The sequence below is a fragment of the Eurytemora carolleeae genome, unplaced genomic scaffold (genome assembly GCF_000591075.1).
Source record: "Eurytemora carolleeae unplaced genomic scaffold, Eaff_2.0 scaffold1417, whole genome shotgun sequence".
Classification (NCBI taxonomy): Eukaryota; Metazoa; Arthropoda; class Copepoda; order Calanoida; family Temoridae; genus Eurytemora; species Eurytemora carolleeae.
Genome location: NW_019397301.1, coordinates 41,827 through 64,578, shown reverse-complemented (window position 1 = coordinate 64,578; position 22,752 = coordinate 41,827). Strand labels below are relative to the sequence as shown.

The following is a 22,752-nucleotide window of genomic DNA, read 5'->3' as shown; positions in this document are numbered from 1 at the left end:
CTTCTGTGGTTATTATGCAATTAGGTGATATTATTTTCGCCTAGTTTATGCGATTTGATTGGAATAGTGGCAAATTTTTTAATTGTGGCATTTCCATGTGTTTTCATTTGGATACTTTTTGTGGCATATTTTCTGGGCTATGATTGTACGTGTAGCAGAGTTAATGTGCCAAAACATAACTTGAGAGCATTTTTTACGGTGAAATGTTTGTGTGACATATCTTATGCTTTCATATATATGTATGTGGCATATTCTAAAACTTTGATTGCATGTGTAGCAGGTGATATGTGTCAGGGTATAACTTGTGGCATTTGTTATGATATAACATCATTTTGTGGAAGATTTAAAGCTTATTTAAATTTGTGAGGCAGATTTATACATTTAGATTATGTTTGGGGCAGATTTTCTTGGCTTCATTTGAATTTGTGGCAGGCATTATGTACTAATACTACGCTTTGCTCAGAAAGTGTCTGAACCTAAACAGACCCTAAATAATACAAAATAATTAATAATACTTTTGCTGAAAATTAGCTGGTTATGAACAAAATTTATAGGAGGGGAGAGGGTCCAAAAAGTATACAATAGGACAGACCCAAGGGGGATCACTTAACCTTGTTAATATTTCAGAAAATAAACTGTCCGGTGTCTGGGAGAAAATACAGTGAACTTTTCTACTGTTATGTCGAGTATTCAAGACCCAAATAGAATGAAGGGTCAAGGAAACGGGGGCGGGGTCCGTGAGCCCCAGGGTCCAGAGTTTGATTCATGGCGACATCAACAGCAAACCCATCAGCAGCAAGGATTCAATCCCATGTCAAGTCTAGCGTCTGATCCCTATGGATTCTATCAACAGTCACAAGCTTTTCATCATTATCCTGGATTTGGAGTCGGAGAAGGTAATTAGGGTTTTTTTTGGGGGGGGGGGGCTGTCTTTGCTTCGAAAAATACGAAAACGTTCAACCCTAAATGGACTTTGACCTTTGATTTGAAAGTAATTTTTAAACATCCCAGATATCTCGAGAGTGGCCGGGTGCAGAACCGCCACGAACCTCACAAAATAGTCTTCAAACAGCATGATTTTAGAATGAACACTACGAACATGTATCCTGACTCCACCTGCTGTTGGCCTATATTTTTTTAATGGACTTATTTTTTACAAACTAAAGTAGGTCACAAATCACACGTTTCTTCAACTGGCAAACCAGAATAGTCAAATGTTTAATTTAAATTATAAATTGGATTTATGGGTTTCGGGTAACCAGCCTCAGTTTTTCAAAAAATCGATAGTAACCTCTGGGAAATAAGTTTTGATCAGTTAAAATGAATAAGTTGTATAGTAATAAATTGATCTAAATCTTCAACTATTTTGGTTTGCAATGCGAAGATTTATTGATGATTTTTGGTTTATCAAACCACTGAAGTCAATTATTGGGGGAAGTAAGGTCAATTTTTGGGTTAAAATCAGAAAGTATTAAAAAGACGTGCCTTTTGAGGTCCAATTTTTCTGTTTTTCACTCAAATCCTCAAAAATCTTGAAAAATAAATACACCTCTGATATTTTAGGAACCTGGTCCAACGGTGATCATATGACCTTCCTGGGCGGATATGGAGGTCAGCTTGGGGCGGAGCAGCAGTTTAGTATGGATACTGCAACCATGTTTGGTGCAGGAGGAGGGTTCGGAGCTTTCACCCAACCCGCAGGTTAGAAGTCAAACATGGTGTCGGAAGGGGTTTATATTTTATAGTTGGTGTAAGGTTGAACCAACCCAGATTGTACATAAAACGATAAAGACCACTTTTGGGTAAATACATCTTAACATTTCTACGATGTCCTATTCAGTACTTAAGGATGTGGGTTCACTGGTATATATTTTAGTGAATGATTATCAAAGTTAGGAGAAGGAGGGGGGGAGGGTGCAAAATTATGATAAGTTGGCAAGTTTTCCCTAATTTTTTATACTTATCCAAAAATCATAAATTTGTCTCGATCTTGCTATGAAAAAAAGCTCATAATATTCAATATCATTATCTTTCACGACATTTTCATTTATGAAATGTCCCAAGACGGACATATTGCGTTTAAAATCTTTGTGCAGATGTCTCTCAAATTATGGAGAAAATAATATGGTAAGAAGGGGGTTCGGAGGATCAATTAATTTGTTAAGAAATGTAAAGAAATGTAAATACCTTAATTCATACACTCTAAAGTAAGCGAATCCGGGGTGAATATTTTTTCATATATTCCCCCCCCCCTTCCTTTACTTTTCTCCGCAATTTAGGTACTGTTCTTAAGGGGCGGTGGGTATTAATTGGGAAAAATTTAGTTTTGGGTAATAAGTATCAAAGGGTAAAAACACTTCCTTTTTCATTTGTTCTTTTTTCCCCAAAGCATAAAATTCCAGGCCGGGGGGGGGGGCTAATTCTGTTTTTAAAAATATAGACCCCTGTCCAGTGCTTGGGATCCATTTAATTTTGATGCGGATCCGGATCCAGGATCCGCACTGGAAAAAAATGAATCTGAACATTTCTTTAGGATTTGCTGATTTTTTTAACAAAGCAGAATTGTCAAAGTATCTTTCATATTTTTTTCGCTTATGCTTATGCTAAGACTTGATGGACCATTCAGAGATCAGGAAATTTTTTTTAACAGTTCAGATTTGGGTTTTGAGAGAAAAAAGGTTATTTTGTTACATTTTTTGGTTGATATTTTGATATTGATTATAATATTTTGATATCCGGATCCAGGAATCCAAAATCTTGCGGAATTCAACGTATCCGTATCCTAAGCACTGCTTCTGTTTCTTCTTCTTTTTGGTCTATTTATTTAATTCAGGATACGGATTTGATTTCCACGCTGGCTCCGCCGGATACTCTCAGTGGGGATCGGCGGCGGCCGCCGCTGCGGGGAGGACAGGAGAACAGTACTATCGTCCAGAGCAATACCATCAGGTGCCAATTATCATTTGCTTTCAGTTGTTTCGCTTGATAAGGGACTAATAAGGAAAAATAAAAGGGGGTATAGGCTGAAACCTAAACTAGGAGTTTATTAAATAAATATCAGTTTTGGAATAATGTTGTTACAGTTTTGTATCAATTTCTCGAGACAGGAACAACAGATAGAACTCATATAGGTCTCGATCAACTCCTTAAGTGTTTAGGTTACTGTCTGTACCCCCTTCCATTTTTCCTTAACAGTCCCTTTAAGTCGTTTTATATTTTATTTCAGACCCAAGAACCATGAAGAATGCAAATGCTTTCAAATTTGTTAATTCTAAATATTTTCTTTCATACAGCATGCCAAATTTTGACCCTGGCAGAAGATATATGCAAAAAATGACCCAAAAAAGAACATAACTGTCGTTTTTATCAAATTTTTTGTTAAGATAAAAATATTGCAAAAGGGGATGGCGGGGTGGTCCCTGTCTTCATTTGTTGGTTCAAATCTTCCAATTTTTTGGCCGCACGCCTAATTTGTCTTCGAAATTCGACACTTATGACCTCTGATGGCCTTTAATAACCTTGACAAATAGAAAATGTTTCAGGTATTGCTATATGCATATCAAACGAAAGCTAGGAACCCATGGAATACATTTTCAGTAACGAATCCAGTTTTTGACCTTCTAATGACCTGACCTCTAACCAGTGCTTAGGATCCGGATCCGCATTATTTTGGCTATCCGGATCCGGATCCAAGCACAATTTTATTTTTTAAAATGTTCAAAACAGCGTTATTTTTCCTTAAAAATATCTTATTTTGAATTGTTTAACAGATTTTAAAAATATTCTCAGGGTCTCAGGTTTCTATCTTGCTCAAATCTTAACTCAGACATCCACCGTGCACCCCCCCCCCCCTTTAATAACTAGAGAGGGGGGGGGGAGAAGTCTCCATTTTCCCCATTGCAACTAAGCAAATTCAGCCTTCACAAATTAAGGTGTAAGGATGTGTAAAGAGTGAGGGGGAGAAGGGAGGGGGCGCACATATGCTAAAAAGATACAGATGCTAAGGAACATCTTGTGTTCCCACTATAAAGAGACTGTTCTCTGCCCTGAAGATATTCAAATCAGACCTAAGGAGTTGTCTGAAGGCAGATATTCCAAACGCCCTCCTTCTACTAAAAGCTAATATGAATTAGACCTGTTTTTTCATCCAATAAAGTAAAAATAGTATAAAATAATGTTAAAATGTTTACATTTTTTTTAGGTATGAAAAGATATTTGAACTAAAATCAATTTTTTTTTGATCAATGACCTGGATCCGGATCCGGATCCGAATCCATTTTTTTGGAAAGCGGATCCAGGATCTGGATCCGGATCCGCATCAAAATTAAATGGATCCTAAGCACTGCTTCTAACGACCTATAATGACCTCCAAAATGAAAATGTTTTAACTATGGCTTTATGCATATCTAACGAAAGCTAGGAACCCAGGGAATACAAATTCAACAACAAATATAGTTTGATAGTGTCATTTGAAGTCATTGGTTTCAAATTTTATTTTAGGAAATTCGAACACTAATTAAGTGTGTAGCCAAAAAATTGGAAGATTTGAACCAAAAATGAACGCNCGTCAAATATGACATCTCTGCCATCCCCTTTCACATAATTCAATTTTGAAATTGATAAAAAAAAACTTCAAAAAGTCTCCTAGGCCCTCCAGAAATTAGTTCTAAATAAATTAAATTGATTATTAATAAGAAATTAATGATTTCTGAAAGCTTTTTTTGCCACTAATATTTTCTTTTTTTAAATCACTCTTATTTATTAGGGTGGCCCATTTTGCAGGAAAATATAGAAATTTTGCACCACAACTACCTTTCAGTCTAATATTGTTCTGAATGATATCAGTTATCACAGGAAACCTTTTTCTTTTATCTAGAGCAATGGGAAGTAGTCGTGTAGGGCCCTTGCAGAATGATTAATGTTCTACAATAGTTCTTAAATAAGACTTAAACTAATCTTTTGACAGTTTGCCTCTCGAACGTGCTTAGAAACCTCTAAATTGACTTAAAACTTACGATTTAAAGCCCGGATAAGAAATGAGAACGGAGTAAGGATGTGTATAGCCTAAAGGGTTGAATTTAATTTCTCATCAGGATCACTTAAACCTTCGTGAACAATGTATTAACAAATAATTAATTATTCCAGGCCCAAGATGGACGGGGACGTGTTCCTACAGCTGAGCAGAGTATGCTAGGTTTAAACCTAAGTGGAACTCATCAAATAGAAACCAAGGAACCTAAACAAGGACACGAACCTTCTGAACCTGTGAACCAAGGCGGAGAATCTAACGGCTCGGCGGGTAGTGGAGGCGGAGGCCAGGCGAAAAAAATGTCATGGGCAAGTGTAGCAAGCCAACCTGCAAAACCTGCTCCGCCCGCGGGAAAAAGTAAGAAACCCGGTGTTTTAATGCCCCCCGTACTTCCTGGTAAACCTAACCTGGACATTGGCACTTGGGATGCAAGTAAACAAAATGGAGGTCCACATCCGCTTATGAATATTCCTCCGCCTTTGGGCCCCACCGTGGGGCCAGGCGGACAGCGTGGCGGATGGGCCGGTGTAGCCGGTCCTCGCGGCGGTAGACCCCCTACCGGCGCTCCCGCACCTGTCATGGGTAATGGACTCAATCATGTGACGATGGCTGGACCGCCGCCGCCCTCCCATCCGGTTCTGGATGAACTGAAATCGGTCAACGATTATAATCCGCGGGATTTTGATCTAAATCCACGAAACTCGCGCTTTTTCGTTGTGAAATCTTACTCTGAAGACGATATTCATAGGAGTATTAAATACGAGATTTGGTGCAGCACAGAACACGGAAATAAACGCCTTGACTCTGCTTTCAGGGAAAGAGAGGGGAAAGGAAATGTTTATCTCTTTTTCTCTGTGAATGGATCAGGACATTTTTGTGGGATGGCCGAAATGTTGAGCGGTGTGGACTATAATTCGTCGGCCGGAGTTTGGGCGCAAGATAAGTGGAAAGGTGAGTTTTGATATTTGTTGCATGAAGCCCAACTCTTAATAAGTTAATATATTACCATTATTCGGAAAAAATAAATTTTTCTCTTATTTTTTTGATGATTTGAGCTGTTAAGGGTGGGAAAACTTTCAATACAAAATGGCACAATTAGGAAAACCGTCGAAAGTAAGAACGGGGGGGGTGCTTTAATTAGTACTGCCATGATAACAATGTTGTTATGATTGACCGTTTATTTTGTCAAGTCACCTAGTATAAGTTTACTAGGATAAAAATAGAAATTTATGGATGTACATGGGTTTATCTACGTATACAGGGTGAGTAAAAAAAATTGATTTGCGGCGCCTGGTGCAAAATAGTACCTTTTTTGTGCAACTCTCCATGTATGGTGTTTTTTCAATTTTTTTTGTAGTTTTTTTGGTGCTTCAATGGTCCAATAAAAAATCCGCGAACTGTTTTTTCTCTCAAAATCAAAAGTTCAGAAAAACAAAAATGTGTAAATAAATCTTTTCTATCGAAATCTAAAATTGTAAAAAGATTGAATCACAGAATCTCAGAAAATTTGCAAAATTGTAGTTAGAAAATTCGCAACTTTCAGTTCTGGTCTAATTTTCACGGAAAAATGTAAAACATATGTAATAACTACAAACTCCATCATTATTATTTATTATGGCTGTGATCCATAAATTTAGTAAACCTTAAACAAACCTCTTCTGTTTTAGGACAATTTAAAGTGAAATGGATATATGTGAAAGATGTTCCTAATGCACAGCTACGACACATACGGTTGGAGAACAATGAGAATAAGCCTGTAACTAATAGCAGAGATACACAGGTTTAATATTTTGGGTTTTTAATAATGTAACAGTGCTTAGGATCTTGATCCTTTGCATCCGCAATATTTTGGTTTCCTGGATCCGGATCCGCAAAAATATGCGGATCCACGGATCCGGATCCAAGAGGCAAAATGTCAATCAAAAACTGCATGAATCGATCGAATCATTCAATATCAGCCAAAAAAATCTTTTGCTTTAAAATTCTAATCTGAATTGTTGAAAGAGAGATTTTTCAAAATGCCCTGATCTCTGAATGGTTCATCAAGTTGTTGCTCAAAAATAAGTAAAAATAATTTTAAAATAATTAGAAAATTATTCTGTTAAAGAAATCAGTAAATCAAAAAAAATGGATCCATTTTTTTCCAGTGCAGATCCAGGAGCCGGATCCGCATCAAAATTAAATGGATCCTAAGCATTGGTTCTTAATTTTCAAGAAGAAATTTTTTTCACCAAATTAAAATTAAAGATTAATGAATAAGTAAATATTACCAAGAATCAGACAGCAGTAACATGTTGATTGGAGTCCTCCCTAGGAACGATAATTTACTTGTTTCTTAACAAAAAGAAATTTAAGTAAAAAATTTCTGTTACGCTATAATTTATGCTGCAACTTTATTTTTATTTTTTGCTTTTTAAAATGATAATCCATCATTCATGATTTTGAAAAGCTTAGAAAGTTGTTAGTTTGTGAATTTCTCATGAGTGACAACTCAAGAATTTCGTTTTAGCACATTTTCTTATACACTTTGAAATGCTTTCTTAAAAAATCGTTTTTTTTCTTGAAAACTGTTTTATTGCTCGCTGAATTTATGAAGATAGATGAATTTTATAGAAACAATTTTCTGGAAAGCTTGACACACCTTGCAAATAAATGTTTAATATTCCCCCCCTCCTCCTCCCCCCCCCTCTTCTTGCAAAGCCTCCATCATCAATGTTAGGATAGGGGGAAAAAAGTTTTGAAATCAATCCACGGCAAGAAATTGGAAAAGTTTGTTTTTGACAACAAACCTTTTTTTATAGAAATTTAAGAAATTCAAAGTTAAAATTAATCATAATTTTTACCGCCTTTTGAACAACAATACCGACCTATAAATCCTTCCAGAGGGGCGTTAGTTTACAGTAAAATAACGAAAATAAAAATCGCGCGTTTTCATCTCACTTTTTCGGGAAGATAAAAAGTTTATTTTACTAGTTCCTTAGACCGATCTTGCGGACAGAACTTAAAATTCCACATTGCGCTCCAGATGTTTTGTAGGCAAAATTGTTCTTTGGAACCCTTGTTAAAGCGAAATTCGCTTAACTGTTATGTAAAAAGTTGTAAATAATTACTAACAATGACACTTTACTGTACCTGATTATATCAAATGATTTATTTGATCATATTTCAATGATATTATTAATTTTTAAAAATATTTTTAGGAAGTTCCTATAGACAAGGGAAAGCAGGTGTTAAAAATCCTTCATGGGTTTAAACACACGACAAGTATATTTGACGACTTTATTCATTATGAGAAGAGACAGGAGGAGGATGAGGGTAGGAGGCAACCTCCACAGGTAACCGGGGTATTTATTTTCTTTTAAAAAATCTCTCTTATTCTGAAAAAAAAAGATTGCCGAAGTTCTAGGTTTGTTCCGGGCAATCGGTATAAAATATTTGAGGGGTTTAATTTGGCAAAAATTAATCTTGTGGCATGAAGAATTAATAGGGATGAAAAACTGCCTTTTGATGTTAAAATTTTCCCCACAGCATTAAAAACCATTCCCCCCAGTGGAATGGTTCTGAAATAATTTAATTTAAATTAAGAAATGTAAGATAATTCCCTGTGGTAAAAAAAAATGTTTCAGAATCAGAAAGTAACGTTACTCAAGGAATAATGAATAAATTTTTCGGTAAAAATTGTAAAAATTATTTTTTTCAAGCCAATTGGATTTCAAATTTTTCCTCGTCCCCCCCCCCCCTCTGCCCTGCATTGGAGGAGTGAGATGACATGATGAATTATTGGAATTTGTCAACTGGCGTTTCAGGTTTGGGATACTTCTTTCCGAAATTAATTTGTTTTCCAATTAAAATTTTAATGTATTTTCCCCGTATTTAACCGTTAAAAATGAATAATAAATTTTTTTGTGCTCTGCAAATATTTGTGATTAAAAATAGCAATTGTAGCTATTAAAAAATCGTTCAAACCTTTCACAATCACATAAACTCTAGAAGGGGATCATTCATTTGGCGTACACACCTGTTTTGCCTTAATAGTCTGCATTTGTACCGTGCTGCTTGCCCTGGCTAGTTCAAATTCGGCCAGGTACATGAATGGAACTGGAATGTACCGTGCAATGGTATCTTTTTTTAAATTATAGGGATCCATCGTTTTTTAGCAAGACAGTCAGGATGGATCTAAAGCACTGCTTAAATTAAGGATTGGATCATTTTGATCATTGTAAAATTTTGTTGCAGAATGGTGATCGCCGGAGTGATAAACGAGGAGACAGAGACGATGGCCGCCGAGACGATGGTTCAGGACGTCCGCACAGAGATGGCGGTCGTCGAGATAGAGACGATGGACGACGTGATGACGGTCGTGATCGAAGAGACGATCATCGAGAGCGACGTGACGACGGTCGTGAACGTCGGGACGATGGTCGCGATGATCGAGGAGATCCTAAACTTGAACGGAAGAAGTAGTTCCGAAACCGGAGAAATACGGAAGAAATGCTATCGAATCGGATGAAATTAAACTTCCGTAGCTAACGTCGAAATCCCAAGTCTATTTTAACATTTAACTTTCAAACAAATTACTAATAATTGTTTCAAAATTCATTTAGTCTTCAAAAAAGTATCGGATGTGATTTGACCTTTCGGGAAGTTTATTAGGGGACTCCATTCTAAAAAGTTCTCAATTTGCTGTGGGTTTTTTTTCCAGGGGTTTAAATCAGGTGAAATTTAAAATTTAATCAGCAATGTGATTTTCACCTTGATTTATTCTTAAATTCTTATTTAAACACTTTATTGCAAGTCCTGATTTATCCTTTCTATTTGGGATATTTTCAATCTATTTTTTCGATTTTATCTTTTTTAAACAATTTGAAAAGTTCTCTGGAGACGAGGGATGTCTTAAGCTTGGCAAATTTTTGCGCATTTTTGCAAATTTTTCGGGGATTTTCAGCTTGATCTAATTATTTAACTGTGTGCTAATTAATAATATTATTTCTGGATGTAACCAACACTTTGTCTTTTATTTACTAATACCTATTGTTTCTTCTCGTATCAGACAAAGTGAACGAAAAGTGATTTTGAAAGACCATCAGTGAATGAAGCTAAATAAAGACCCTAAAACGGATGAAAGACCTCTAAAACAGACCTTCTGTTTATCAAAGAAAGAGTGAATTGTCAGATGTTGGCAAAAAAAATTGTGCATTTTTAGCATGACGTCATCTTAACCTAAAGACTCACATAAAGATTCATTCAACCCCACACGGTGACCCGGACATTGATGCAAACATAAACATTTTTCAATTAATATGTTTTAAATTTTATGAACCGTTAGTTTTGTTTTAATTACAAGCTATACTAGTTAAAATAAACCCCAGTGATTCAAATAAGTACATAAANTTAAAGATTTTTTGAAGATCTGAGGGGTAATGAAAAATTGGACTTTAATATGCGGCAAGTTTTTTTATCCTTTTTAATACTTATTAGTTTTTATTTTTTTATTTTTTTAATTTTTATTATACCCTAAAATTTAATGAGTGTCCAAAATTCAACGAATACAACCCTAAAATATACTTCAGGGAGATGAATGATATCTGAAATAGGGGGTAGGAAATGAGTTCTTAGGAAATTATACACCCCTGCCGAATGTTAGTATTTTTCAGTGCTTAATATCCGGATCCGCAAAATTTTGGCGTCCTGGATCCGGATCCGCAAAAATACGCGGATTTACGGATCCAGATCCAAGGGGCAAAATATCAACAAAAACTGAAAAAAAAATATATTTACTCTAAAACCTCAAATCTTAGCTATTGAAAAAAGATAGATTATAAAAATTTCCTGATTTCTAAATAGTTAAAGTTTTAATAAAAATAAGCCAAAAAAAAATTTTGTTAGAAAAATTCAGTATAGAAATATACTGGATCTGGATTCATTTTATTCCAGTACGGATCCGCATCAAATTAAATGGATCCTAAGCACTGGCATTTTCTATTGTTATCGTCAATTCATGTGACCCTCCGTTAAACGAGATATATTTGTTTTTCTATCTATATAATATTATATTACTACTGTGGAATTTATGCAGCAGATACAATAGGAAATTGTCAGAATTAACTACAGGGTGTCTAATATTATATGAGATCGTTCATAACTCTAAATTACGATATTCGGGACAAATCAAAATATTTAAAAGATTGAATCATTTTATAAAAATGTACAAGGCTGAATGAAAAATTTGCATGCATTCTGGAATTCAAAATGCTATGGATGCAAGAAAACCCAAAATCGGATCCTAGGCATTGCAAATGTATAGCTTATCTTCTTAAAATGTTGGTTAATTTTATTTTTTGAATTACTGTTCTTTTCAAGGCATATAGATAAACTGGCAAGCTTTAAATATTAATAAAGTTCACAATGCAATTTTTCAACCCTTCTGTCTTATGCAAATCTGACTTTATGGAAAAAAAAATATCAGCTTGGAACTCTACAGTGTAATTATACCTGGAGGGGACCATGCATTTTGTCCAGTGTACAGTGTGTCCCACGAAACTGTTAAGAGACTACTTGAATATCGTCTTTGATCATAGATATTTGTCTAAATAATTCATATTTCCGGTAATTTTGTAAGCACATTCTGAATGCAAAGGCTAGAATTCAAGAATTCTACTTCTAAAATTGGTTTATGAATGCGGCAAATTATTTTAGATCACAGACGACCTTAAAGTCGTCTCTTAACTGTCATGTTTCTTGGGACACCCTGTAGGTTAGGGAAATTTTGGTTAAATTAGCCAAGAAACAAATACAAGGTAATCCACGTAAGAAGACTTTATTGACGACCTAAAGTGTCGTAGCTCGCCTTATATCTTTACATATAAAGTAGTAATCTCTGTTTGTTGGTTTGTTTGTCCGATCATAACTCGGGAACCGATTTGTCTTAAATTTTGATTGTGGAACTCGAGAACCATGGAGTTATTCTTAGCTAAGTTTAAAAGTTCATAATTAAATATATTTCTTCAAATGTCGTCTTTTCATTATGATTTCCAGGGAATCTAAATAAAATTTCGTAAATTTGTTTATAAACCTCTACCTTCTGTGTTCAACCACGTTTGGGTCCAACTGAATAAAGAGGTTGAGAAACTATTGAGCAGAGGGAATTTTAACGGGCGTCGAGTTTTGGTAACGTCAAGTTGAATGACAAATTTGCAACTATACAAAGAAGTATTCATGAAGAATAAGAAATTTGATATATTTATGAAAAAGAAATAATTGATTCATAAATATTGATTTTTTGATCAAATATCAATTGAGAAATATGAATTCCTTAACTTCTAAATAGTTTACTGTAGCCTTTTTTTTTACATTTTTTGTCGTCGTTTTTGATAATTTAAAAAAATTGATTCTCAAAACGCAACCACCTAAATGTATGATTTTGGACATTGACTTTGGCTCAAACTCAGTAATTATACATCATTAAAACGTTTTTTATGTCTCAAATGAATCCAACAAAATTTCTCCACAATACTACATTCTCAGTTCAACCACCATATACATTGCCGGTCACTCCCTTTAACGATTATTTCTGCTGGTTAACGGACTCTTTCGTTAATTTCAAAAACCTCTGTTTCGTTAACGGAGCTTTACCCATCCTTAGTTTTTAGTTTTTAAAAGAGGTCTTGTCTGATTCACAAGCATATCCCAGGTAACCCTTTGTGCGAGCACAAATGATTCACGTGTTCATCTATCTGAAAATTGATGATTTACAATAGTTGATTCTTCATCCACTATACATTAAGAAGAAGTAAATATTTCCATTCACTGATAGGAATCATAACTCTGTTGGATAATGAGTTAGATAGAAAGATAGATGTTACCGCAATACTATTTCTATTGGTTCAGAATAGACAACAAACACATGACTGAACCCTGATTGGATCCGGCGCTAATGGACTCGGCATCCAGGAGTGCAATAGCAACAATTGAGTATTCGTACATGATACCCCAGGCGAAGCTAGAAATTATCAGAATTAAACACATCCTTAGTAAATCTTATTCCTTATTTTTGCTCAGAAAAGGGGTTTAATATAATACCATTTGTGTAAAAAATCTGTTTTAATTTTAGTAGTTTTTTGCTACTCTCCCATGTGACGTATGCTAAATATTTTTTTTGAGAATAAAGATTGAAGACATGTTTATTCTATTTTGACATTAAAGTTTAATGAAAATGAAACAGTCCTTTGAGCAAAATTTTTAAAGATTTTCTTACAGATGCTTTAATTTTGACTTTAATTTTGGTATTTTGATCCCATCATGCAGACATAATTCAAAAACCTAAATTGCATATTAATCCACACAAAGATGTAAATATTTTCGTGAGTTTGAAAAATTGGAAGAAAAAAATTCAATTTTGTTTATTAAAACTTAACTTTTTCAAGTTTCAGACTTTTTCCCTTTTAAAGGAGGGTTTATTTTAAAAATCAATATAAGTATAGAAGCCCCATTTAGCAAAAACTTTGTTAAATGTCTGTTTGCATTTATTACAATTGTCATGATTAATGAGACTATATACGTTAAATGTTTTCAAGAGTTGGAGAGTTTAGGCAGTTCATTGACCTGCATCTTAGGGTTAAATTCTACATGTGGGCTGTGAAGTGAAGAGAAATTCGGGCCAAGGGGGGGGGGGGGTAGGGTTAAGAGATAAGGATTTCAGAGAAACGTAGAAACCTGAATTAGGGTTAACTGAAAAAACATTAGTTATTTTCTCTAGTTAAGTTTTGTAATTAATATAAAGTTTAAACATTTAAGATTTATTTTTAAAAAAGGATTGGCACTTGTAGGAAATGCATGTTAGGGTTAATTAGGATTGATCCGAAACGTCAAAAAGTAAGGCATGGTATTCCACCAAACAGAGTAAATTCCTTGAAGTTCCTAAAATGATTCAGAAATGTTGGTATAAATCGAAATAATTTACATTTCGGTTTAACCCTATTGGATATATGAATGCGAAGGCTAGGGTGTATAAACCACGCAAGGGGATGAAAGGGAGGCAGGAGGGGGGGGGGGTGAGGTAGTTAGAGGGAGGGGTTTGTTAGGAAATAATATAGACGCAGTAGTATTTCTACATTACTATAGGGTTGATCAATGCGTTCAGAGTATTGAACCAATAGTGGTTATTTGCGTCATTATCTACACACGGACGTTCATATCACTTCGTGTTTTGACGCAAAATGTGAAGTACGCAGTTTTAGAAATTGTTATATACAGGGTTACCCACAAACTTTAAAAATATGACGTTACAAAGTTTAAGTCTTAGTTTTTGCTTTCAATTGAGTATTTTGATGGCTTCATATTTAATGATTAAGCACATAATCCAGTTTTGGTCTATAACAAGAAACCCTTAATACAAGAAAACGTACTAAGCAAATTCCGAACAATCGTCTTTGATTCTCATCCTTTGTGGGTAACCCTGTATATGATTCTGACAGTGACGACTGTACAGAATTTATTGAGTCTTTGTTTTTGCATTTATGGTTTCTTTCTATGCAGATTGTTGAATTTAAAAAGTTGGAGTCTCATCCTGTGTGAGTAAGCCTGTATAAACAATTACGTTTTATACTCCAATGGCCCTTAACCGGAGTATCTTAACATATTCATCTGATCGATAATATGGAAGATTTCCTCGTTTATATCTGGAAATTCTGTTGATTCTTACATTTTTCCATGTTTCTGTTATAGCAAGAAATCCACAATTCACATTTGTATAGAACCACAATAGAAAATAGGCAATTTACAAAACAGAAACCATTAAAATCTCATCCATGCTTCATCAGACAAGGCTTTAAAGAGTACCGTTGTGAATCTGATATGGCACTCAAAGAATGGAGAGTCACTCAAAAGTACTTCCACAGCCCCTTTAATTGGAATGCAAAAGTACTTTTTTAAAAAAATGTCATATCCAATTTACAACTTCTATAGGGTACCTTTTGACCTGTGTCTGATGAGTGACACTGAGTCAGATATCTACTTCTAGAAACCAAACTTGAAACTAATCAATTTTGATGAAGTGAAATAAGGATATCTTGATCATTCTCGAAGGTTTTAAGGGTACCGTTGAAAACTGGACAACCACTCTAAAGTTGGAAAGTTTCACTTTAACTTAATTTCACATGACCCTTTAAGGGTTATTTTTATTAGGAATTAACCAATTTAACACATTAACTAGAATAATTTTGCATTATATTTTTTTTACATTTACATTAAAGAATTTAAAAGTGTAGAACACGGGCAGATTTATCAAATGAAAAGCATGTTCCAAATAGTTTTTTCAACATAAAATATGTACAAAACAATATTATTCAAAACAATTACATTAAAAACACCCTAAAAAAATTGATCCAACATAATTTTCTCAGTTTTACAAAATACCTCAAACAATATCATATTACAGTAAATCTAAAACATATACTGAAAGACACAAATAAAGATGACAGTATACATTTATTAAATTCATATTTCTTTTATTTTAACAGTAAATTGCTAGAAATATACAGTGATAATTACTTTTAAACATTTGTCGGGAAAGCAATTGATAATTATAATTTTTTTAAAGAACTATATTGTTTACTAGATTATATTTATCATAGATAATATTACAAATATCAACTCTAGACCCTTTATTTTAGTTTTAATTCACCAAATTGAAATTTTCGTCTTCTTACGATTTGTAAAAGTTTCCAGAAGAAGACTAATTTTTATGCAATTCTGCAAATGTTAAATGGAAATAAAATTGTTAAATAACCATTACGAATTTGCGAAATTTTCGAGTCTAAATAACTATAATTGTGTGTGATGATTATTCCCTAAACTCTATCGATAACATTTAAAGTGACAACCCTCTGTTGCCATGCAACAGTGTGATTCTTATAAAAACCCTATTTTTTTATGTTCTTTCAGAAAGTTAAGTAGAGATCTATTTTTATGAAAAGTTTTTAACATCAGGTGAAGACGAATTTTTGTGTGAAAAATCATGTTACAAGGAAGGTATCCCTTTAATGTGCATTGCAAATAATCTCCATTAAAAAAAGATACATTTGAACATAACACAGGTTTATCATAGCAAAAGGGGTATTCAGTTATGGGGGGGGGGGTTGCTGTGGGGGCTCAGCCCTCTTAGATCATTAAAATCCATGGTTTCCATTTTTTCCCCATGAATGCTGACCCGTCCCCCATAAAAAGAACAAAAATTAAAGCCCCCCTGGAAAAATTCGTGATCATAATTGAGTCTCCATCCAAAAAGATTTTGTTCTTGGATTTGTGATTGATTGAAAACTTCAGAATATCTTTTTTTATAAAATGGCCGAGGAGCACAAAACTGAGAACATTGAGCTGATCAAGCACTGCTCTGAGACTGATTTGACCGGTGTATCCAGGTAACAGCTTTAAGCCGGGCAGGGGTATAATGAATAATAAACCTACAGCTGGACAGGTATATAATACATAATAATAAACCTGTAGCCGAGCAGGGATATAATAAATAATAATAAATCTGTAGTTGGACAGGGATGTAATGAATAATAATAAACCTGTAGCTGGACAGGGATGTAATGAAAAACTATAAAAAGATTTTAATATTTATTTTGGAAAAGAAAATGCAAACATATTACTATCAATATTAATACACTATTTCTTCAAGTAATTTCTTTTCCAATTTATTTTCAAGATTAACACGAGCAAATTTTTAAATGTAAACAAGGTAATTCCATTTTTAACTTAGGTATATTTTCGAGCTGGAGAACTGTCCTCCAATCTCAGTGTATCTTCAGGTAAATGTTAGCATTATGTAGATTGCATAGTGGGATACAAGTTTGGTTGGTTCAAAAGTCGTCTTCATTTTGGACATTGGATACATTGGAATCTCATTTTTCAGCTCAGGGCAATTAGATTAGTAGTTTTAGGTCAAATAAATTTTGTTAAATTTTTTACATAATAATATTAATTTAAAAAAATTATCATTAACAAAAAATGACAGACTTTACAAAAAAGAAAAACATATTATATTTATAGTAAATATCTCAAATGAAATTTTTAAGAAAAAATATTTTCTTCAAAGTGACAATTATGGTCCAATAGTCGACATTGAGATATCATTTATTTTGGTGACCACTGTAATATGATTGCTATAAATGCAGGGAGATCTTGAGAAGCAAAGATATGGTCCTGTTATCATGACTATTCACAATGTTGGTTCCTCCTACAGGTCCATGGTGGACTTCATCAACCACCCGGAGATGCTCGAGGTCAAGAACAGGTATATCATTGTCTGGGACATTTATGTCAATGTACTCATTCGACTCTCAGGCCCAACTGCTATGCTCAAACATACAACCAAACACCCAAACAAACAAACAGAGATTACTTGTTTATAAAATTGTTTGCTGAAATTGTGATATATATTACAGAGTCTGACATATATTTCAACACAGTATCTGGCGAATCTGGCACGGAGATGCTACATAAGAAAGAGTGATCAGTATATACATATATATATATATATATATATATATATACACATACTGATCACTCTTTCTTATATATATATATATATAGTAGAAATTATATTACATCACCATGTCAGTAAGGCCGAAGCTGTATTGATATATATGTTGACTACTCTGTAAATAATTATTTTGTAAAGCTATGATCCAAAATTGTAAAATTTCTAGGTGTATGTTCCTCCATGTATCCTTGTTTGGACAATCCCCCGAGGCTGAAGAACTAACGGTCAACTTCCCCTCACTCCAGGTCAGTGGCCGGTCATCTTTTTTACAAAGGGTCAACCAGGGCCGGGGAGGGGGTCAAAGCCTTGCTTTGTCAACTCTCAATTGTTTTCTTTCTATAACACTGAAAAACTTCCACTTCTCACTAATTTTCATCCCCAGTCTGTAAGTCGTCTGTAAGTTAGAAGAGATCTAAGTTAAATCATATGACATGATTCAAATCAATTTAGTGTTTTCAAAAGTTTCCAGCTTCCTAATTTCTCTACAAATGTGGCTTACGCATTTCTGCGTCCGAAGAAATGGAGAAATTATCAGAATTAAACACCTTGGAAGCAAGAAAACCGAAAAACGACGATTTCTTCCACACTATTGACCATCTAAGGCTGGGCTTCAAGGGAACCGATGTGAACCGGGCTTTCAACCCTTAAAGTGAAGAGTCTTGAACCACTTGTTATCTGTTAGGATATTGGTATGAGCCTGGTAACTGTTCTGGATGAACTACGTATTAAGAGTATTGTTCTGCTCGGAGATGGAGCTGGAGCCTATATTGCTCTCAGGTATACACGGAGAACAGGATTTAAACCGGTTTCTTGACACCAGCTTAAGTTTAGATGATGAATCTCAAGTCCATATTTTTATGAAACCTTATGAGGTTTGGTTTTATTAAATCATGAATTGAACTATATTAAAACAACTCTTGTAACAATCATATTTATTGTAAAATAAAAAAGGGCAATATTTTTGTATGCATGTCAGTTTTTTTTAAAGCTAAAAATTTATATAATACTTTTTTATGTTAAGGTTTGGAATGTGCCACCCAACAAGGACGGAAGGTGTGATCATGATCAATGGAACAGCATCTGCTCCCTCAACATCCTACCTGGAGTCCATCTTGGTATTTTCCGCCATTTTAAATTTCTAAATATTCCCGCCAATTTGAATTTCTAAAGATAACGACGACATATGTGGATATTTTGATAAATATTTGAATTAGGAAACTATTGGACTGGTAGATGGGAACAATGTAACGCCGGAGGAGGGTCAGCTCAATAAACAGTGAGTAAAATATCAAAATCATTATAAATGGTACAGTGGGAACCATAAAATTGTGGAAGAGGAAAACGTCTTTTGAGAAATTATGTGAATTTGATGTTGTCAAAGCAAACAGTTTCAACGTTAAATTATTAAATGAAAGGGTCTGTGTACGCTGCACAATTGCCGTGTTTCATGGTTATTGGATAATAATAAAAGTCGTCTTTCTTTTCCCCAGCTCGAAGTGTCCTATAGTACATAGCACCTGGGTTCAAATAATATTTCATTATTGTTTTAAGAAATATGCGAAAGTATAGTGAAGTGTACACTCGAAGAAACTCTATGCTAGAGGAACTGATGGACCGTGTCAGGTAGCATTTTGTTTAAAATTTCCATTTATTTAACAAATTAAAAAAAGTTAAATAAAAAAGATTTCTCTTATATTATTATGGATCAAAAGTATAAAAATGTCGTCTTTATGATTATTTTATTGATTAGTTTTGATCTGCTCCTTGTGAGTGGTGGACTATCTGGTGTACTAGCTGACGCTGACGAGATTATTGCTAGGGTTAAGCCGGGGAAAGCCTCCATTATCAAGGTAGTACAGGCTTACAGGGTTATAACAGGGTTAATTTAACAGGAACAAGTAGTCCCGTAACTTGAAGTTGTTGTAGTAAAAATAACAACACTTATTTCATCTTAAATTTAGTCTCACAGGGTGGGGGCGTGCTTTCTAATTCAAATGTTTATGTGCTTTTCTCATTTTCTATGTCTGTTTGCTGTCTATCTAAATTTCTTTGTCTGTTTTATGTTTAATTAAATGTATACGTCTGTTTACTGTCTATTTAAATGTCTATGTCTGTTTACTGACTATCTTAATATCTATTTTTTTTACTGTTTATCTAAATGTCTATGTCTGTTTACTGTCTATCTAAATGTCTATGTCTGTTAACTCTCTATTTAAATGTCTCTGTCTGTTTACTGTCTATCTAAATGTCTATGTCTGTTTACTTTCTATCTAAATTTCTATGTCTGTTTACTGTTTATCTAAATGTCTATGACTGTTTACTGTTTATCTTAATTTCAATGTCTGTTTACTCTCTATCTAAATGTCTATGTCTGTTTACTGTTTATTTAAATGTCTATGTCTGTTTACTGTTTATCTTAATTTCAATGTCTGTTTACTCTCTATCTAAATGTCTATGTCTGTTTACTGTCTATTTAAATGTTTATGTCTGTTTACTATATATTTAAATGTTTATGTCTGTTTACTGTCTATTTAAATGTTTATGTCTGTTTACTGTTGAATAATAAATGGCTTTGTTTATTTTTTTATGCCTGTGTAGTGTGTACAGTGTACAATGAATGCACGTTTAAAATCATATCAAAGAATTAATCTAAATTTGAAGCAATGTTGAAACTCGCAGAAATAAAAACTATTCGTGTCAGAAAAACGACAATATCTTCCACATTTTTTATCAGATTAAGGTTTAAGGGTACCATTGTAAATAGGACAGTGTCATCTTTGCATGGAGGGCCACTTGAAATTACTCTTACATTCCCTTTAGATTGCATATTTTGCAGGGGTTGGGTATGATGGCTACAGCTAAGAGGAAAGTGTCCAAAGCTGGGTCAGTCTCAAGCACTGAGGAGAACTCTCCCAGGATGCAAAGGTGATATTACTACAGTAATAAACATAAATAAGACTCTGGAATGAACTTATAGACTTAAGTTATAACTTTAACATAAAACACAGTATTTGTGCAGTGTACACAACCAAAAGAATTGAGTCTTTGCCACAAACTCTGATTTTCCAATCCCTATATCTTTGGAACCCAATGGCTTAGACCTTATTTATTTCAAACTAAGTATACTGTTAGATCAAATAATCTAAGTTTGAAATATCAAATGTTTACTCCATCAGGTTCTAAAGATAATGGGATTTAAAAATTTAAGTTTGTGACAAATACTCATTTCCTTTGAATTAATAAGTTACTATAGTAAAACTATTTGATCATCAATTATACTTCATTATTGCTTCAATGTCGTCTTCCTATTCCAAAGTTTTCTGGTTTCGCTGTATTGAAACTTACTTTTGTAATAAAGTATTACTGACTTTATTACACCCAATTCTCATTTTTGGACTATAAGAAACCTATTTGCCCCTCCCCCCCCTTTAGTTTTGTACTATGTATTATTTTGTTATCCCCCCCTCTTCTCATCTTTAAGTTTGGGAAAATAAGATTTCAAAATGAAACACTATCAATAAAAAGATTAAATTTTTTTTCTCTTAGTTGTAGAATGGAAAAACGATATTAAATCAATCTTATGTATTTTATGGTGTACTGCACATTTGTTTTGTTTTATTGTACATTATACATTTAAAGTCACAACTTAAGTCTAACAGTCGTCTTCTTACTTCAAAGTTTTATGAGTCTCACTGTCAAATGTGTTTTAATCAATTACAACTACTTTACAGGAGAGTTAAGGGAGTTTGACTTTACCGAGGGTTTTCCAAGATCAATATTTTGCTTACAAAACATCCAGAGCGCAGCGAGTATTGTTTTGTAGACAAAATTGGTCGAGGGATGCCAAACTAAAGTTAATTTTTAATTTCCCGAAAAAGTCTGTGTACAGAATTTTATCGTCTTTTGAGATGAAATTGGGAGAATTTGTTCACGAAAACTTCGCAGAGCGGGTAGTTAATTTACTGAATTGTCCCAAGGGACGTAAAGTAACTTTACCTTCCTCATAGGTCGGTAATGTTAGCCAAAAGGCGGTTAAAAATTATAAGACAAAAACAAACGAACTTTTTTTCTTTTTCAGGCGTATCTCCATGGAAATGTACGATAAGCCTAACCTACGCAGATTCTCGGTCACCCATTAAAGAGTAAAGACGACTTTCGAAAATAAGTCTTTGAAAAATTCGATTTTTAAAAAACGATCTAAATGAGATTTTTGATGCAGTAATTAATTTTGAAACTGTTTTTTTATTGCTTAATATTTAAGCCTACCAGTTCTAAAATATTTTAACATTTTGTTTGTTATGCATTTTTGTAACTTGTGGTTTTTAGAAGTATTCATGTTATTTCAGTTTGTAATTTACAGCTAAACTTTGGCGTAAAATCGACTTAAAAATACCTCAAATTGTATTATTATCATTGTTGCTAAATAAATTTTTCCAAGTTCATGTTTGTTATTATTAATCATGATGAGAGGGAGCTTGATAGTTTAGTTTTTAGATTTGAAACTTTGTTTTCTGAATAAATTTAATATATTTAATATATTTTTGAATTTTGTGTCTGTGCTTTTTAAACCAGAAAATTGATGTCCCCTAAACCAAGTTATATGTCCCCTAAACCAGGAAGTTGATGTCCCCTAAACCATAAAGTTAATGTCCCCTAAACCAGGAAGTTAGTGTCCCCTAAACCAGAAAATTAATGTCCCCTAAACCAGGGAGTTGATGTCCCCTAAACCAGGAAGGTTATTAACCCTAAACCAGGAAGTTAATGTCCCCTAAACCAGGAAGTTAATGTCCCCTAAACCAGAAAGTTTATGTCCCCTAAACCAGGAAGTAAATGTCCCCTAAACCAAGTTAATGTCCCCTAAACCAGGAAGTTAATGTCCCCTAAACCAGAAAGTCAATGTCCCCTAAACCAGGAAGTTTATGTCCCCTAAACCAGGAAGATTTATGTCCCATAAACCAGGAAGTTTATGTCTTCTAAACCAGGAAGTTTATGTCCCCTAAACCAGGAAGGTTACTAACCCTAAACCAGGAAGTTAATGTCCCCTAAACCAGGAAGTTTATGTCCCCTAAACCAGGAAATTTATGTCCCATAAACCAGGAAGTTTATGTCTTCTAAACCAGGAAGATTATGTCCCCTAAACCAGGAAGTTCATGTCCCCTAAACCAGGAAGTTTATGTCC

General features: G+C 34.0%; 2 protein-coding genes and 1 long non-coding RNA gene across 3 annotated transcripts; all 3 read left to right on the top strand.

Annotated features, from left to right (window-relative positions):
- The first annotated feature begins 602 nt into the window (after positions 1-602).
- On the top strand, positions 603-10,410 carry LOC111713373 (YTH domain-containing family protein 2). The gene is made up of 7 exons (XM_023488221.1): positions 603-896; positions 1,564-1,701; positions 2,834-2,949; positions 5,146-5,980; positions 6,697-6,809; positions 8,230-8,364; positions 9,266-10,410. Exons 1-7 carry the CDS (start codon positions 680-682, stop codon positions 9,491-9,493), a joined length of 1,782 nt encoding a protein of 593 aa, XP_023343989.1. The 5' UTR covers positions 603-679; the 3' UTR covers positions 9,494-10,410.
- A 2,274-nt stretch (positions 10,411-12,684) lies between these two features.
- On the top strand, positions 12,685-19,462 carry LOC111713370 (uncharacterized protein ZK1073.1). Its single transcript, XM_023488220.1, has 10 exons — positions 12,685-12,690; positions 16,352-16,446; positions 16,791-16,839; positions 17,206-17,324; positions 17,740-17,818; positions 18,256-18,350; positions 18,595-18,688; positions 18,788-18,849; positions 19,125-19,196; positions 19,324-19,462. The coding sequence occupies exons 2-10, from the start codon at positions 16,370-16,372 to the stop codon at positions 19,460-19,462; spliced, it is 786 nt and encodes a 261-aa protein (XP_023343988.1). The 5' UTR covers positions 12,685-12,690; positions 16,352-16,369.
- Positions 19,463-20,388: 926 nt separating this feature from the next.
- On the top strand, positions 20,389-22,015 carry LOC111713372 (uncharacterized). The gene is made up of 2 exons (XR_002767678.1): positions 20,389-20,498; positions 21,652-22,015. It is a non-coding gene; the product is annotated as an uncharacterized LOC111713372 (long non-coding RNA).
- The last annotated feature ends 737 nt before the right edge of the window (positions 22,016-22,752 follow it).